Here is a 19,651-nt window from a genome sequence, read left to right as displayed (position 1 = left end):
GTTCAGTAGATTTTAATGCCTTCAGGACAGGTGATCAGTTAGCAGAGATTCACTCACTACCAAAACTGGTTTTATTATTCCTTTATAATAGTCACAATAATAATCAGTAATTATTAATACTCTATGTATCCTCTAGATGGATGGAAGTATCTATTTCTCAGGTTAATTGTATTGTTTAAATGTTATTCTTATCACTAGGTGACTTCTCATGTTAGTTGTCTTAAAGTGAAACATTATCCTCCTAGATACAGTTGTTTTATCTGTTGAAGGTTTATGAGTACTTCCTGTAGGGATGGGGGAGGTAGGTAGGAGTGAATTTAGGATGAATCCACATAGTATATATACCTCATCTTTTTAATGTAGCTTGTTGGACAAAAATTAATCTGCAGGCATTGCTGATGTAACAGTTTAAGTTGAAATACTCTTCTAGAGATAGCATTTATACTTGGGAATATGGAATTGGTTACCATTTTCATTTGAAATGTAAAATGACATTTTTGTTTCTACAACATACCCCTCAACATCAACAGTTAGGATGTCTCACCTACTATGTTTTTGCTTCCCACTTCTTCCCTTACTGATTCCTTCTGCATCAATTTTCTTCCAAATTTAAAGCCAGAGGACAGAAAGCATTTTGTAAACAACTGTAAAAACATACATTTTTATTTCTTGTTTTTGTATAAGTAAAACAATTCAATAAAATACAAGCACATATGCTAAAAAGTGAAAACTATAATTCATGCACACACATCAAGCAAATTAACTCAAAAGTAAGGCGGTATTTTTTTTACAAGTTTTTATTCTGTTGTATACATGAATGTAAATATGCATTTATTTATTTATAACCAAACACTGCACCTAAGTAAAAAGATGAAAACTATTACCATTTTCAGTTCAGCATGAGTCAAATCCTGGGCAGCAGTTGACAGAAGTGTGTCCACTCCTCCCTTCTTTTTCCACATCATCAATCTTTGGGTAGGAGGTGCAAGTTCCAAAACCATGAGCGTGTCCATAAAGGAAGTAAGCTGTTTATGCATAATTTTGCTACTGATCTCCTTGATTGGATCTATGAGCAATTTCCTCTTTTTGGCTTTTCTCTTCTCAGCAATGTCTAAATATAAGAAATAGGCACAAATGTGATTGGTTGCACCGCTTTGTAAAATGATATTCTAGGCACCACATATCTATCTACCACAATGTAACCTACAGAGTTGCTGTGGGAAGAAAATCCCTTTCTCTCTACAGAAAAATCATGCTTCAAAGGTTTTTGCACAGCTAGAGTATCTGAGCAGCCAAGAGTAGATGCATCTTATAAAGTGTTCCTTCAAAGTACTTAGAAGGGACCCTGTTGACCTAGCAGGCAGACAAGTGAGGAAATGTGGAACAGAGGATATAATGAGGGAAGCTGATCAGTTTTGAAGTTCCTTAATACATCCATATAACAAGATATTTTGAAACATTAATTTGTATTTGTCCAGTATATTTTTCCCTCCTCCATTGAAATTCATACACAAATTCCAAGTAAGTAGCTAGGCCCAAGGGATTTCACTCCTTTAGATAATTTTACCAGGTAGAAAGCAGAATTTAAGCTTTTCCTTAGTAAAGATGCAAAAAGGGAAGATTAGATTTTCCAGAATGGGTGAGGTTTGAGATCAGATGGAGCCAGAAAGAACTAGTAACCAGCCTGGTAATGTGCCTTGGTAAAATGCTGGGAATGTGCCAAGATCCCAGAAGGGCTGGCTGTGTGATGACCCCAGAGCCTATATAGGCTGGATTTAGTGGGTACCACAAACTGTTGTGGCTGATGACCAAAATTTCCTTTCTACCTGCCACACCCCTCCCTCCAATTTTGACATTGCATGGCTTAGGGCATACAGGGGAACTGTACAGACTGAAAGTTTTGCTAACCCAGTGAGATAGAAGATCAGAGTTGCATATAGTAAAGAAAAAACTTGAATGCTTTATTCCTTGCATGCCTGAGTTTATAACTGAAATTCATATCAATTATACTACTTAAAACTATGATGTCCTTACAAGGTCAACTTATATATTAGATTCATATTTATCTTTTATTCCTAAAAATACGCATGAGGTTAAATGTTAGAGGGCATAGGCATCTCTTCTGATCCTTTTATTCTGCCTTATTTTATATTCATTTGCATGTTTATCTATCTTCCCAATCAGTCTGTAAACCTCTTAAAAGCAGGTACCATGTCTTCTTCATTTCTGTGCCCAACAGAGAGTAATGGTTCAGTAACTACTGGCATTGAGCTCAGTTTTAGATTTTCCAGTTTCCCAAACTCAGTATATGGCTTGACCACGACTAACTAAAATGAAAGGATCACCTCAAATTTCCTCCATACTCTTTCCCTATTGTATTGCAAATGTTATTACTGGATTGACTACCTTCTATAATATTTCACAGATTATCTCACAGTAAAAGACAGTAGTGTATCAAAAATTAAAACAAAGGGGCGCTTGGGTGGCTTAGGGTTAAGCAGCCAACTCTCTTGATTTCGGCACAGGTCATGATCTCAGGGTTGTGAGATCGAGCCCTTTGTCAGGCTCCACACTCAGTGGGGAGTCTGCTGTGGATTCCCTCTCTCCCTCTGCCCCTCACCCCTCAAATAAATAAATCTTTTTTAAAAATTAAAAAATAAAAAATAAAAACAAAAACAAGAATAAGTCTGACCTGAAACATCAATTGGGTCAAGGGTAAATCCTTCTTCTTCATTTGATAATGTTTCATCCATTTTTCCATTTTCAGGTAGACGTATATACTCTGGATTATCTGGTTCCACTAATAACATCACCATAAAAGGAATTATTAAAAAATATTTTAAAAATAATGGTTATGTTATAAGTTAGTTGCTTGTATGAGAATGCAACCAAAAGATAATGATAATTGAAGATTTATATTGCTAACTGGAGCCAAATCTGATTTTTAGAATCATGTACTTAATGGAGTTGAAGAGACACAGAGATTATAGTGTCTAGGTGAGTCAAGTATCATCACCTTCTTTTGTAATGTGACATCTACGGTTAGACTTAGTAGAAACAGCGGTAGCAACCATAATAAATGACTGACATAAATTTGATTATATGTCTGCTAAAACCTTGTATTCTGTTAAATCATGTAATTATTAGTTAACCCATAAAGAACCGTAAGTAAGCTTAAATTGCCTCTCTTTTTACATTTTAAATTTCTTTTAGGTGGGAAATGTAACATCAAAAAGAGTGAAGAATCAAAATGGGGCTATTCATGCTTTTAATTCTCAGGAAAAATCAGAAAGACTTCAAATAGTCTGAGGTACCGTCACATGAATTTCAAGTAGAAAATATCCCCACATCTGTAATTTTTCTCAAATCGTATACAGATTGTCCAATTATATTAATGCCGATATGGTATTAATAATTAATGACAATATTAATAATTAATAACCATTATTAATATCAGATATTATTGATGTTTTGAACATGTAACACATATTATTTTAATGATTCAAAAGCACAGTATTTTGGCAGAGTGTTTAAATGTGCTCTCATACCAAATAAACCCAACCCTGGTTAAATACCATTGCTGTACCTCTCTCGGAGTCTAGTTTCCTATTCCATGTTGTCTAGGGTCAGACTCAAGAGAGTTTGAGGGACAACATTCTTTACTCTCTTCCAATATACTATATTGTTACTTAAACTGTGCAGTTATAAGGCTTAATTTGAATATTAGTATCTGTTCACTTTCTACACAAAGGATAATTTCATCATACCCACTATGGTATCAGGAGGTTCAGGAGGCAGAGAAATTTCTCTGTTCAAATGACTGTCTTCTAACAGGATATTTTGATCATCTTGCAGTAGATTGTCTTGAAAAACACAATAAATACTTTCGTCATACAGAGTTAATCTGTCATTTGTTCACTAAACATTTATTGACATTATTGTATGCGAGGAATATAAAGTACAACCCTACGTAGGTAGATTTGATTGGTTACACAGACTATCATATTTCAAGTAGGATAATATAAAATTTTATATATATCATTTCCTTTCCTTTATTAAATAGCTGTTTAATTTCAGGAGATATTTACTAAATTAATACCAAGATAGTAACCTTGTTACATAGCCATGCTTAGATTTCAAATCAAGAAGTAAAAGCTTTCAAATTCTTTGGTAGAGATTTAAGGTAGAACCACTATTATTCATAATTTTGAAATTTCAAAAAGTCTGCTATAACTAGCCTTTTAAAGTAAACTAGAGAATTAAAAAAAGATTTGTTATTTAACCATCACTATCTTTAAAATATGTGTATTTAGATTTCCCAGTTTTTGTCTACCCTACTTCTATGATTTTTTTATAATAACATCATAATATAAATATAAAATTATAAAATAAAATGTTGGACAGATCCTTTCTCTGTTTCACAATTTCTGTTAAGGAAAACAATGTTTTCTAATATATGATCTCATGTATTTTGTGAGGAATATATTTACTCCACTGGTTCCTCTTTAAAAATTAGGAATTTGTAAAAATAAAAACAAGNAATTCTTTGGTAGAGATTTAAGGTAGAACCACTATTATTCATAATTTTGAAATTTCAAAAAGTCTGCTATAACTAGCCTTTTAAAGTAAACTAGAGAATTAAAAAAAGATTTGTTATTTAACCATCACTATCTTTAAAATATGTGTATTTAGATTTCCCAGTTTTTGTCTACCCTACTTCTATGATTTTTTTATAATAACATCATAATATAAATATAAAATTATAAAATAAAATGTTGGACAGATCCTTTCTCTGTTTCACAATTTCTGTTAAGGAAAACAATGTTTTCTAATATATGATCTCATATATTTTGTGAGGAATATATTTACTCCACTGGTTCCTCTTTAAAAATTAGGAATTTGTAAAAATAAAAACAAGGAATATTTTATAACCTATATGAAAAATGTGTTTAGATGGTTATTCACTTAGACTTAGCCTAAATGCTTAAATACACCATAGACTTTGAAAACCTGTATAAAAAAATATTAATTTATATGACAGAGGGGANGCTGTTTCACAATTTCTGTTAAGGAAAACAATGTTTTCTAATATATGATCTCATATATTTTGTGAGGAATATATTTACTCCACTGGTTCCTCTTTAAAAATTAGGAATTTGTAAAAATAAAAACAAGGAATATTTTATAACCTATATGAAAAATGTGTTTAGATGGTTATTCACTTAGACTTAGCCTAAATGCTTAAATACACCATAGACTTTGAAAACCTGTATAAAAAAATATTAATTTATATGACAGAGGGGAATACCTGAAATTTTAGTTTGATCTAATAAACCTATTAATACATTCTAGTACGATTGAAATAAATATCTAATTTCTATATAACCAGACAGCATACCAATCATCTCTCCTGCAGCCCCTTCATCTCCAAATCCATCTTCACTGTCATAGAACAGAGGTTTTTCTCCAGCAATGCTTCCAGAACTATGTTCAACTAAAGGACCACTGGAATTCAGCAGTATGTTGTCATCAAAGAAGCTATGTCTTCTGAGAATTTCAGTTTCCTCCCCTAAATAAATATGTATCATTAATACTGAGTTAGCCGTAGAAACATAGAGATTTAGGGTTAGATGGAAATTCAGATATCTTCTTGGATAGCCCCTCCCATTTTACAGATAAGAAAAATGAGAGCTAAAAAACGTATTTGAATTGTCTACTAATGTCATTCAGTTAATCAGCAGAGATTGGATTTCTAGTCTGATACTTTTCCAAAACAATAGGGAAAAAACATTAGGATAGAGTTTTAGTTGTGATTCAGTTTAACAATTTCCCAGAGGGTTATTATTGGCAGTGGAATTTTTCTTCTACATTAGATAGGTCATGTCCTGCTTGATCAAGCATTATTTCATATTATTTCAAGTACAATTGCTTGTGTTGTTTATCCATAATGGAGGTCTAAAAAATAAGAAGCATATCTGTCTTCTTAGGAGTGGAAAGGTAGGTAAACTATTAAAGAATGAGCTTATAACACTCATTCAAAAAATATTTACTGAATGACTGGATATTAGGCAATCTGCTTGGCTGCTGGAGATGTGGCAGTCAAAAAGACAAAACCCAGCCAGCTAATATTAACCGGGTACTTATTATATGCATTATATTATGTAACAGAAGATACTATTATAATCCTTATTGTACAGACATATAATCCTTATTGTACAGACAAGGAAACATGTCCATGGAAAGGTTTTATAATTTGCACACAGTCATACCCCTAATAAATGACAAAGCCAGGATCTGAACCTAGCAGAGACAGTGACAGTATCAGTGTTAGAATTTCACTGGTAAAATAGTCTGCAAAATGGCAACTTATGAGAGTAAACTCCTAAGACACTGACAGCAGCAGATAAAATGAACTCCCTCCTTCAAACTGACTGGCTTGCAGATTGGCTGTATATTCTTTCCCTTTCTTGGATTTGAATCCCTGGGTCCAGGAGTCTGAAACCAGAGGTCAGACAGGGGTTGGTCTTCTCTTCCCTCTCTCTAACAACGCACGTTAGTTAGTGCTAGTCAGTAAAGAAAATAATGAAGTATCACTTATATTAAGACTCTTCTATAGGCCTACGTCTCCTAGAAAGGAGGAGTTGAAAAAGCCAGCCTTCAGTGCACTGGATTAAAGATTTGCTCAATAGAAGACTGACTTAAAAAACAAAACAAAACCAAAAAACCTAAAAATATGTTCACATCCTCCAGAAGCAGCTTGAAAGCTCCCAAAAGAAAAACCAGCCTTGGTCAATAAGATAACATTTATGAACAGACACTGTATTCTGAGCACTGAGTATCATGATACCCTGAGATTACTCAAAAAAATTTAAAAAATAATCATTGCTTTCAATCTTATATTTCAGAATAGCATGTATTAATATGAAACGTTTCTCAGAAAACGTTAGGTTTGAGCTAGTTTTTGAAGGAGAGAAAAATCACTTATTGATGAAAAGGACTGAAGGAGGGAATAAGGGAAATAGCTCTCTGATGTTGCTAGTAGTATCTCAATTTTACAAATAGGGTAGTAAGGCTCAGACAAGCTAGGTAATTTGCCCAATATCACACAGCAAGGCAATAGAGAAAGCTGATTCAAACTCAGGTCTGTTGGTATGCTAAGAACATGTTCTTTCCCTTTTTTGAATTGTAGGAGGCACAGACTGAGAACAGCTAAATTGTATTGGTTAGCTGGTAAGATATTTAGAGCAGAAACTCTGTAGTGAGAGTAAAACAAAGTTGATAAAACAAAGAAGGTGATAAACTGGTAGAGGGCCTTGAGGATAGGCAGGGGTGTCTAAAGTAAGTCATAGGAACCCAAGATACTTAAGTAGAGGAATGTGATATGAAAAAAAAATGGAATTTAAGGACAATTGTTCTTGCAGAGATATACAGAAAGTGAGAAGAGACTGGGAGATGTGTAGGAGGGTATTATAGTACTCCAGGACTTTAGCACTCGTGAGCTATATATATATACACATAACACACATATATACATACATTTTTTTAAAGTAGACTCCATGCTCAGCAATGTGGGACTTGAACTCACAACCCTGAGATCAAGACCTGAGCTGAGATCAAGAGGCGGACACTTAATCAACTGAGCCATGAAGGCACCCCCGTACTGGTGAACTATGCTGGTGCCTAGGGAAATAGAAAGAAGACCTAAGAGGCATTTCCAATTTTTTGTTGTTGTTGTAAATCAGCACGGGTATGAAGTTTACAGAAAGTGTAGTTAAAAGTGATCCTGGGGGGCACTTGAGTGGCTCAGTCGGTTAAGTGTCCAACTCTTGGTTTTGGCTAGGGTCATGATCTCGGGGTTGTGGGATTGAGCCCCACATGGGGCTCCACACTGAGCACAGAGTCTGCCTGAGATTCTTTCCTCCTCCCTCTCCCTCCCCCTCTGCTCCTCGCCTCCCCCACCCCAGCTCGCTCTCTCTCAAATTAATTAATTAATTAATTAATTAAATCTTAAAGAAAAAAGGTGATCCTAAAGTTTCAGTCCTAATGAAGAATCGTAGTATTTACAGGGAAATGTGTAAAGAGTGTCTTGGGCAGTAGGAAATATGATTAACTCTTCACCAATGTATTACATTTTAAGGCTTAGGGTTACATAGAGTTAGAGATCCATGCACTTCAAAGTATGGTCTGTGGGTTGGTCCTTGTCCATGACAGAGTAAATACACAAATTAGAGGTAAGTGTTTAGAATGTTTTATAGCAATTTCACAGAGTAATTTTATATATGTTTAATTTAATAACAGAAATTGGACCATATATTTGGATTTTTAAACTTTTAATTTTTCTAGTAATCAATTTTTTTTAAGTCTTACAAAAGTATCATTCCATGACAGACTGGAAATTAACAAAAATTATAAAACTCATCCTGCACCAAATCATTTAAGGACACAGCTATGGATCATAAGAGTTATGGAGGGAGAGTAAGTGGAGGTTAGAGATGTAGCTCAAGCATTACTGCCTTGACCACCCTCCCTCACCAAACACAGATTTAGGCCATCCTTCTATGTTCACTGCTCCAGGTACCATAAGAAAGTCAAAGATGAAAATGACACAGATCTTATCATCCTGGAGTTTTCAGACCAACACAGGATGTACATAATATCATGGTACAAGACAGAGGTAAATGCCATAAAAAGAACAAATACTACATGGCTTCAATTCTAAAATACACTCAATAGTTTCTTTTTCACAATCAGTGAGTATGTATTTAGCATGTGGTATTTCCTCCTCAATCCCAAGCCATGTTAAAATCTGTTATTTTACAATTGATATCATCATATACTGAAGGAATTATCGTTATTTTGAAGGCACACTATATGCAGCACACATGTAAAACCTTATACATATGTTGCTACCGTAAATGTTTTTTTGCATGTCTCTTTCCCAGCCTGAAGCTCCTTCAGGAAATGCTTCTGCAAACTTTGTACAGCCTATGCCTATGACGCACCTGCTTATAGTAAGTATTCAATAAATGGCCGTACACTAAGAAGGGAAGTGAATAGCCTAAGACTGAGTCTTGGTATTGACACCTCTTTAGAAAAAGGTGAAGGCAAACTTACTGAGAGTTGCATTTACCCAACAAGAGATTCATTCCGAAGATATTTCTGCTGGTGTAGAGATAGCTATTTCTATTGATATTGTTTCAGTATAAAAATGCAAATATAATTGATTATAGCTTATAATTTTAATTTCCAAATATTCTCACCAAAGCTTCCAGCTTGGAAAAGTAGATCATTACTATAATCTTCTCTAAGTGTGATTTCCTCTGGTTTGCTTTGGTTCTGAGTAAAGTGTTCTGAAACATCAATAGCACTATGGAGAGACAGAAGATTGAGAAAAACATGGGAACAGAACACAAGGATTTTGCAGTATACTGAAAAAAAAACCCCAAACCCCTAAAACAAAAAACAGGTTTTATTATAAAAATACTTTTATTTTCTCAATAGTATTATTTATAACCACTAGTTTATTATACATGCATATACACAAATGATCTCCAGGTTGCCAAATCCAGTGGTCAATTTTCAGTCCTTATTTTACTTACCTTAACCAAACACATTTGAAACAGATGTTCACTCCCTCATGGAACAGTCTTCTCTTGGCCTACTTTCTCCTGATTTTTTTCCTACCTCATTGGCTGCTCTTTTTCCATCTCCTTTATTAGTTCTTCCTCATAAGACTATTAGCTACTAGGAATGACCCAACACTCTCTTCTCAGATCTCTCTCTTTTTAAAAAATTACACACATTCCCTGGGGGTCTCTTGTGACTCATGGGTGAAGTTCCAACTATATACTCACAACTTTCAAATTTATATATCCCAATCCAGACCTCTTTCCTGAATTTCAGACCCAGATATTCGACTATCTGCCTACTCCCCTTGGATGTTCAACAATCGTCTCAAAAATTATGTCTAAAGCCTAATTTAGCCTTTACCCTGCCCCTCTTAAACCTGCCATTCTCTAGTTATCCTCATCTCATTAGGTGGTTAACTCCATTCTCATGCCCAAATCATACTGTCATCTCTCTTTCCCTTAAAACTATATCCAATTCTTCAGGAAATCCTGTTGGCTCTGTCTTCAAAATATATTCATAATTTGACTGTTACCACCTTGATAACATGAAGACTGAGAAGTAAAGTGATCACAAACACTGTCATTTCTCCCTTGGACTTCCTTTTTTTTTTTTTTTGGCGGGGATAGTACCATTTATTAAGGAAGAACCAGACAAAGACCACAGGAGGGTCCCTTCTAGGACACAGAGACCAGGCATCCTGACCCCACATCTGTGGGCTGCTAGGGGGAGGGCACATGCTCCTAGGTGGGCCCTCAGGTTCCCACAGACAGGGCAGGGCTGTCAGGTCCCCTTCCTATCCATCCCAGTCATGAGTACTGGCATCCCCCACCCAAGGCACTAACTCTTTTTAACCACCAGTGCCCTCGGGGCCTTCACTTTCAGATCATTGCGGTGGGGATATGGCCCGGTGTGGGCGGGGAGACCCTCCCAATGCTGGGCTCTACCCCTAGCAGCTCCTGATAAGAGTTGGGGTGGAGTTTCCCCAACAGCTCCTGAGGGCAGGGGCCCTGGGTTAGGGGTTGGGTGGGTGGATGGGGGTGATTATCTGGACTTCTTACTGAAATAATCTTCTCATAGGCTCTCTGCTTCCTCCCTTTCCCCCTTATAGTAAGTAGCCTGAGGAAGCACGTTGAAATCAAGTCAGATCCAGTCACCCGCCTATTCAAAACCTTCCTATGCTTCCTATCAAAGTAAAATAAAAGTCCTTAATGTGGACTACAACACCCTACATCATTTGCACCCCCAGCTACCTCTCTGACCTCATCTCCTACCACTCAGATGCTCATTTATAGCACTCTAGTCTCACTTGCCTCCCTGCTGTTCCCTGAAAATGTCCAATGTGTTCTGCCTCGGGGCCTGCCCACTTGCTCTACCTGGAACATTCTTCCCCACATTACTGATTTGTTCCTACACCTCCTTCACGTTTCAGTTCTGACCTTAAAAAAAAAGCCTTTCCTGACCAACCTGCCATTTATTTACTTTTTTTCCTATTTCTTTTCATATTGCTGATCATTTCCTGACATATTATATATTTATTTGTTTATTGCTTGTCTAAAATGTAAGATTCATGCAGACAGGAGCTGTTGTTTATTGCTATCTCCTTAGTGCTTAGAGCACTGCCTGGCATATGGAAGGCCCCCAACAAATACTTACTGAATGAATGGATGAACATACTGTCAATATTGCAAACTGCATTCAGCAAATATAATGATACATTTTTGGCGTTGTATTTCAAAATTTCACACTGAATTTAAATCTTTGTCAACTGCATGTGTATTTCAGTTGTTAACTAGATTCCACTTGTGTTCATGAAATATGAAGGTGAAAACAACAAAATATCAAGAAAATCAAATTGAAGGAAAATAAATAAAATTTACTTCACATTCTGGGTGTCAAAATCATGAAATTCTTCTGGCAGTGTGATAGCATTGTAAGCAGCTTCAAAATTCTCTTTCGGGAGGTCAACCAGTCCTGAAAAGAATCAAAAACCACATTCAGTGAACAATAATGCTATATAAGTGAGAAACTCTCAACTTCTGCCCTTCTTCAGTCCATTCTCTACAAACAGCCAGAGTGATATTAAAAATATTTAAAAATCAATCAGATCAGCTCATTCCCATGCTTAGAATGATTTAGTGACTTCCCCAGTGCATTTAAATAAAATCCAAATTTCTAATCAGGTCCTCTGCAGCCCTACAAACCTATCAGTATCATCTTTCCCTCATTCACTAGACTCCAACCATACTGGCCTTTTTGTTCCTCCAGACCTTTGCTCTCAGGGTTCCCTCTGCCCGAAATGCTATTCCCTCAGGGACTTTTTACATGGCTGGGTACTACTCATTCTTCAAATCTGACCTTAAATTCTATCCTCTCTGAAAGGCTTTTCCCAATCAGCTTAACTCAAGTAAAGTTTTCTGTTACTTTTTGTTGTAATACTCTGTTTATATGCCTGCATAGCACAATCACAATCTATAATTATTGTAATAATTAAAAAAAACTTTTTCATTATCTGATTTCCTCACCAAACTGAAAGGGATCTTATTTGCCTTGTTTGTCCTTGTATCCCAGAGCCTAAAATAGGCTTGGCACAAAGTATGGGATCAATAAATATCTGTGGATTATATAAATGAAATAATGTACAAAAGAACCATATTTGATTGAGTATAAACTTATACAGAGATTCTACAAATATTTTAAATAAAGAAAAAAACCCCAGTCAACCCCAGTTCAACAAATATTAATTGAGGGAATAGTATGTTCAAGGCACTGAGACAAGTACTATAAGAGATTCAGAAAATAAATACGACAAAGATGTTGCCTTCAAGGAGTTTGCAAACTAGTATGAGAGGCAAGGCCTGTACCTAAATAACTGTAATACAAGGAAGAAATAATGAATGTATTTAAATTAAATTTAAAGGCATTATATTTATGACACACGTAAACATCTAGCACTTTGGAATGCCTAGACATTTTCTATAATATTTCATAATAGCATGCTGCTTAGAGTCCTGAGAATTCTGAAAACAATGACAATTATGATATCTGGGTTTTGTCAATTATATTATTTCTAAGTCATCTCATAAAGGCAAAAACAGATACAGCAAACTAAGAAATCCATTAAAACTGGATCATAATTTCTCACGTAAGTGTGGTAGCTTTACGTATATTTTTTATGTAAATACACAGGAACATTACAAGTTTTTGAAAGTATAACCTTTTCCTGCAAACACAGGAAAAGAGCAAGGGAAAGAATATAATTTGTCCTTAACCATGGAAACTTAGAATCAGTGAAAAGGAAGTTTATATTCACTATACACCCTGGAATTACAGAGCACCACCAATTAAAAGAGCCCACCCAAAATAAAGATGCAAAAGGGAACGAAGATAAGTGAGACAAATCAACATTGCAAGTATACCTGGGCGAAATGTCATCTTCATTTTAAGCAATGCTTCATTGCAATCTGCCAAAAGATATTTTGCTTTCCTATTATAGATTCGCACAACTCCCAAAAGAAGATGTCCTGAAGTTCGAAGTGCAATTTTTACCTTTCAATAAAGTATTAGAATGTTAAGAATTAGACTCATAAACGCTGTTTGAAAATTATAAAATCATAGTATTTCTTCTCTTTAAAAAGCAGACATTTTGCTTATTCTTATTTAAAGTGAATTACTTAACTTTTACCTCATCTTGTAAAATGATGAACTTTCGTTCTTATTCAATGAAGATAATCTCATGTACCATTAAGTGAAATATGTTATTATTGGTTTCATGGGAAGAATATAAACTCTGCAGTCAGGCAGACTGAGGTTCAAGCCTTGGCTCAGTTACTGAGGCTGTCATTCAACCTTCTTAAACTTCAGTTTGTTAATAATGGCTACAACTTATTACACACTTATTTTGTGCCAGGCATTGTCTTAAGAACTCTTCATATAATTTTGACATCTTCTTTTTACAGAAGAAAAAAACCTGAGACTCAGAAAGCATGCCCAAAGTAACACAACTACTAATGGAGTAGGAATGAAACTTCAATTTGACTACTCAAAAGTTCATGTTCTTCACCACCACACCTCACTGAAGCTAAAAGAAGCCCATTTCATAGGGTTGTTGTGAAGATTAAATAATGTAATGAACATAAGCCTAGCCCAGTGCCTGATACATGGAAGGTTTTCAATTATCATTCATTCTTCTTTCAAGCAGAAAAATACTTAACCTAAAAATATACAAAACAATATTTTAATGCAAATTCTAATATCTTATTATAGTGTTTTATAATGAACATGGTACTTTTTGAAGTATTTTCATATATATTTTGATTTATACTCAATCATTTTTTTCTACTCTCCATATTCATTCGCTCACTATTTTTCTAAGAAGTACTTATTTGGTTTATATGACGTAGATTGTATTTTGTTAAGGGAATAAGAAAGGATTACAAAACACGTATAAAACATGACCTTTCTCCTTCAGGGTCCAATCTGTTCATGATAAACGTATGAAATAGTAATTAGCAACAGAAACTGACATTTGTTTAAGCTCAGGTAATAAATGTTATAGGAATTAAAAGAGAGAAGACCATTTCAGAAGTAAAACTTCCTTGGAAGTTTTATAATTTTAATTTTATTTTATTTATAGATAAAATTTTAATTTATATTTTTAATCAATAGCATACCTTAGATGAAAGAATTTTTTCAATGGTTATCTCTAGATTACATTCAAATACATGAGCCTTTGTGAGTTTCTTCTCCCAGTGAGCTGCAAGCCAGATCTTGGCCAATGGCCCTCGCTTACTCATAAGCACATGTGTATAGAACATGTTGTCCGTATTCCTTAGCTGTATTTAACAAACTAGAAGGAACGTTAAAAGATATTTAAAAATTGATTACAAAAACAGTTGCTATTTTATAGCAAAAACACTTTTTATTAATTCTATAAAATAACAGACTACCTTCCAATTCAAGGTATTATTCAAATAATTTTTTTTAAAGGAGAAACCGTTATTTAAAATACGAAATTACGGGGCGCCTGGGCGGCACAGCGGTTAAGCGTCTGCCTTCAGCTCAGGGCGTGATCCCAGCGTTATGTGATCGAGCCCCACGTCAGGCTCCTCCGCTATGAGCCTGCTTCTTCCTCTCCCACTCCCCCTGCTTGTGTTCCCTCTCTCGCTGGCTGTCTCTATCTCTGTCAAATAAATAAAATCTTTAAAAAAATAAAAAATAAAAAAAATAAAATACGAAATTACAAACTAATNCCCTCTCTCGCTGGCTGTCTCTATCTCTGTCAAATAAATAAAATCTTTAAAAAAATAAAAAATAAAAATAAAAATAAAATACGAAATTACAAACTAATGAGAGGCTCTGTTAGACTGTGAACCACACCCAGTTTAAATGTATTCTGATCATTGATGGCTTCTTACATTCTACTGATTTTATCCTGCAAAGGATTTGAGTTCTCTTATTAATATGGTCAAATAAAAAGAGGAGAAAGTCTGGGAAAAATAGGAGATGGAAATAGGGAAAAAACAACAGGAAAACATAGACAAAACTAAGGAAAGTGAACACATGTCACCTCTTTTCTAAAATTTAGGAATTTGAGAAACGTTGGATCATTGACTTATAACCAGGTGTTGAATTTCTTTGTTTTCTGCAAGATGCTCTGGTTTGTTCAAAAATGTATTAACCTTTGAAGTTAAAATAATGGAACTCCAAAGGATTATAAAATGAAAAAATGAGGAAACAAGAAACTACAGGAAAAGAATCCCAAAGCAAGAAAGGAAACATGAATCAAATTTAAATGTTTCCAAACAAGAATGGTGAAAGAAAACCTTAACTCAGAACAAAAACAATTTATGCACATGTCTACCTATTGTACTATCGAGAGTAAGGCTCCACTTTAAGCAAAGGGATATTATAATACTTCGACTTCTAGAGAAGAATCAAGTTATTGCTCACATATAAGTAATCTTAAGCTGCCACTATAAAAGCTTTTTTGCTGCTTTTCTACTTAAAGCTCTGATCAAAAGCGAAAAGCCAAAATGAACACAAAAACAAAATCAACCACAGAATTCAGAATTTAGGTGAACTTTGATCAACGCCCATTTCCACCCCCAAAATCAAATCACTGTACCCAAAATTAAAACTTAGGCAATCTACCAAACCACATTCCCCAGTAACAGAGCAGGAGATTTTCATGTTTATGGCCTGTGCCTGCCCTAGTTCTACTTTCTTCTTTTCTGTTCTGTGTTTTTTGTCTTACAAAATTGCTCCCAGGTATATGGTTATCGATGTATTTTAAGGAAAAACAACAACCCTGTGATTTAATTTTCCTGAGACACTGATTTTCCCCATCACATATTCCACCCTCCCCTGCCCCCCCCCCAACAGCGACCCCCGCAAAGTCCCTCAGGGTGTTTCTAGATGGGGCTGGCTGCGCGCAAAGCGGAGCTGGCGAGAACCGGGAGCGGGGGCGGGGGGACGGGGGGCGCAGCTGGGAGAAGGTCCCGGGCAAGGAGGGGGTTTGGGGGAGGGAGGAGGAGAAGGAGGGCGGCCGCGGGCGGCGGGGAGTGAGGGGCGCACAGCCGAGCCGGCGGCCGCCCTGGGACAGGGGCGTGGGGAGAGCCAGAGGGCTCCTTCCGGGCGGGGGAGCAAACCCGGGTGAGGGGCGATGAAGGAACCGGCGCTGGAGGCGGGGTGGGGGCGTCCGCGGGAGCGATGGGCGGGGCTGCAAGGGACGGGGCGGGGCAGTTGACCAGGGATGGGGTGGGGCGAGGGGCGGGGCGGCGGAGATGGGGCGGAGAGAGGGGCGGGGCAGCAGGGCGGAGGCGGAGCGCTCCAGTCCTGGCTTGCAGTCTCCTGCATGGTGCTTGCGCGGTCAGAGCTCTAACCTAGGAATTAGGAATTAGGCAGCGCGGGGGCGGAGAGCAACGGGGGCTAAAGGGAGGATGACAGGGACGGAGCCGGGTCCTACAGAACAATTGTGGAAGGTGGTGTGACTCCTCTGCCTGGTCTCTGAACATCCCTAGGATGGACTCTCCTCTCTTCCACTAACTTCATAAGGGGTCCCTGGAGAAATGATTTAATCGCTTGAACCCTAGGTTTTCTCATCCGTGAAATGGAAATGATGCTAATAAAAGTACCTGTGCCATAGGTATTGTAGGAGATAAATGAGACAAAGCATGCAAAGAACCTGGCAATAATAAATGCTCAGGAAACATTAGCTATTATTACTGTCATTATTAAAAGATCAATCGCCTTCACCCACCCTTTGCGGANAATGTCATTATTAAAAGATCAATCGCATTCACCCACCCTTTGCGGACAGCAATTATCTTCCTGCCTGGGAACATCACAGCTTTCAATAGCCAAAGACAAGTGCTAAAACCTAAGAAAAATCATACCACAGAATAAGGATCCAAGGCTGGATTCCTCCCTTGAGATTCATAATAAATACTAATAAACCTTGGAAGAACAATGGCATCCAATTTATAGGTTATTGATAAGGTCCCAGGCTCCTCCTGATAGGTTGTCTCATTTACTCATGTTAAATAACACATATTCAACCAAGTACATTTTAAAGATCTAATTGGCTTTATTAAACGATTCGTGAATTAGGCAGCACCCCATCCAGGAAGTAGAGGGAAAAGTACAAAGTAGGTTTTTATGGAAGAGCAGCGTGGCATGAGAGTTAGTAAAAGAGAAGGATTGTTTCAGGCAAGCTTGCTTTCACTTGGGACAAGAGCAAGGGGTCTTACTGTGCAGATCAACTCATCTTTTGGGGGGATGGAGAGGGCCCCTGTGGTAAACTCTTTGGTGACCATCAGAAAATTCCTGACAGACCAGTTAAGACTACATTTCTGGGGGAGGTTGAAACTGCACTTAGCTTATGTAGTAAGCCCCAATTTGGGGACTCGACCTAAGTGGCATCATTTTGGGCCTGTGTTTTCTTTTTAATACTCTTCAAACAGCCTCACAAGGTAGCTGTTAGTTTTCCCCCATTTTGCAATAAGGAGATGACTCAAAGAGGAGAAGCAACCTGTCCCAGGTCACAGAGCTGGGAAAGGTGAAGACAGGATTCAAACTCAGTTCTGGCTCCCATTTTCCCACCTCAGGGTGGTGTCACAGCAACCACTCAAGGAGATATCTGGGAGACAGCCTTGATGCCCACCTCACCTCTACTTAATGTCAGTCCATCCGCAAACCCACCACTCACCTTCACACTACCACTTCTCATCACCTCTACCCAGCCCACCCTAGTCTAAGCCACCTCTTTCCCAGAGAAGGTCCCCCAGCCTCCTCAGCAGTGTCCCTCATTCCTCCCTTAAGCCCACTGTCCACACCAAATCCAGAGAAGCCTTTGAAAAATATAAATCAAATCACATTACACCCCGTCTTCCTTCCTTTAAAGCCCTTTACGTTTCCGGTTGCTCTTAGAATAAATTCCAAACTCCCTCCTAACAACTGCAGGGTCCTGCATAGTCTCCCCCTTATTATTCTCGCTTTATTTCATGCAGGTGGATTTATCTTGACAATAGTGAATCTTCAGGTTCAGGGCCCTTGTGCTTGAAACATAGCAATGTTTTTGTAAACATTGCAGAAGTAAGATATTTAACTGTAATCCTTTTAAGATTGATGTCTCCTTTGACCCCAGCTCTCCATCCTTCACGGCATAGTGGTGGCAGTGGAGTACCTGAAGGATGTAGCTGTGAACCTTAAAAATAAAAATTGCCTTGGTTTTTTACCAGCCATTTGGTTTTTTACCATACCATTTATTTTATCAGCCAAAGACAGGTTTATTCGGGAATAAAAGAGAATTGCAATCCAGAATGTATAAGCTTCAGCAGAACTGTAGGCTTGTCTGGGAAACAGGTGAGGGGCACGCTTTTTTAAGGAGAAAGGGGGTAAGTTGGGAAGGCTGTTATGAGCTAAAAGTCCATTGGGGTAAACTGGGAGTTGGAAGTATGGTGGCTTTTTATTGGCTGAGCTGTCACGCGGGGTGGGGATAAGTAAAACGTCTCTTGGTCCAGCTGGAACAGTAGAGTGGAGTAATATCCACGTCCAAGGTCAAGTTCATGAAAGGTCAAGTGTGGCTCTTCCTGCTGGGTCTGCAATTGGCTTTGAGTAGTAGGGTGTGAGAGCTCCCCCTGCCAAAACCTCCCCACTCCATTTCAGTGAGGTTCCCTGTTATTCATTTTCACATGGCTAGGGCAGAATTGAGTTAGGTGTACATTTAATTTTGGTTCAGAGATGTTTGGGGCTGAATGTTTGTGTGTCCCCAAAATCCGTATGTTGAAATCCTAACCCCCAATGTGATGGTATTGGGGGGGGCTTTGGGAAGTGATTAGGCCATGAAGGTGGAGCCCTTATGAATGAGATTAGTGTCCTTATAAAAGAGACCCTACAGAGCTCCCTCAGCCCTTCTGCCAAGTGGGGACCCAGCGAGAAGAGGTGTCTATGAACCAGGAAGCAGGGTCTCCCCAGACATGGAACATGTTAGCACCTGAATCTTGGACTTCCCAGCCTCCAGAAGTGTGAGAAACAAATGTTCATTGATTAAGTCACCCAGTCTATGGTAGTGTGTTATAACAGCCCAAAAAGACTAAGACAAGAGAGCTCCATTTATACAGTTCACAGTTGTTTTCCTCTATAGTAAGGTCACTGCTGTCCATCTCAGTGTGGGAATTCTTCCAGGAATACTCCTACTGGCCACTGCTGACTCATCCTGCACTGTGACATGAAGGTGTAAGTCATATTTAGGGCCCAACATCAAGAGTAAGTCCATAGTGGGTGGGAAATAAGATTTGAAACACATAGAGCCAGAACCCAGTCTACAAATAATGCTTGCAATCATCAGACATATTAAATTATAAGCAGAGGATTTGGTTCTCAGCAAAGCCTAGTGAAAGCAGACGTTCTGGCCCATCAGAAATATATTGGGCAGTGCAGCATATGCAATTAAAAATGCACTGAGTGTTTTTTCTTCCTTTCTAATAGGAATTGCACAAACTGTCGGAGTCCCGGGTTTATA

The 19,651-nt window shown here is 37.5% G+C and overlaps 1 protein-coding gene across 1 annotated transcript; it reads right to left on the bottom strand.

The window, feature by feature from the left end:
* Nucleotides 1-1,066: 1,066 nt before the first annotated feature.
* On the bottom strand, nt 1,067-14,470 carry RAD21L1 (RAD21 cohesin complex component like 1). The gene is made up of 8 exons (XM_034641598.1): nt 14,301-14,470; nt 13,047-13,176; nt 11,508-11,601; nt 9,261-9,367; nt 5,399-5,569; nt 3,772-3,863; nt 2,693-2,800; nt 1,067-1,111 (listed from the first exon to the last, which is right to left on the bottom strand). The coding sequence occupies exons 1-8, from the start codon at nt 14,442-14,444 to the stop codon at nt 1,067-1,069; spliced, it is 891 nt and encodes a 296-aa protein (XP_034497489.1). The 5' UTR covers nt 14,445-14,470.
* Nucleotides 14,471-19,651: the final 5,181 nt, after the last annotated feature.

This window comes from Ailuropoda melanoleuca, chromosome 13 (assembly GCF_002007445.2).
Source record: "Ailuropoda melanoleuca isolate Jingjing chromosome 13, ASM200744v2, whole genome shotgun sequence".
Classification (NCBI taxonomy): Eukaryota; Metazoa; Chordata; class Mammalia; order Carnivora; family Ursidae; genus Ailuropoda; species Ailuropoda melanoleuca.
The sequence above is the reverse complement of the archived record's forward strand: the minus strand, read 5'-3'. Positions and strand labels throughout refer to the sequence as shown.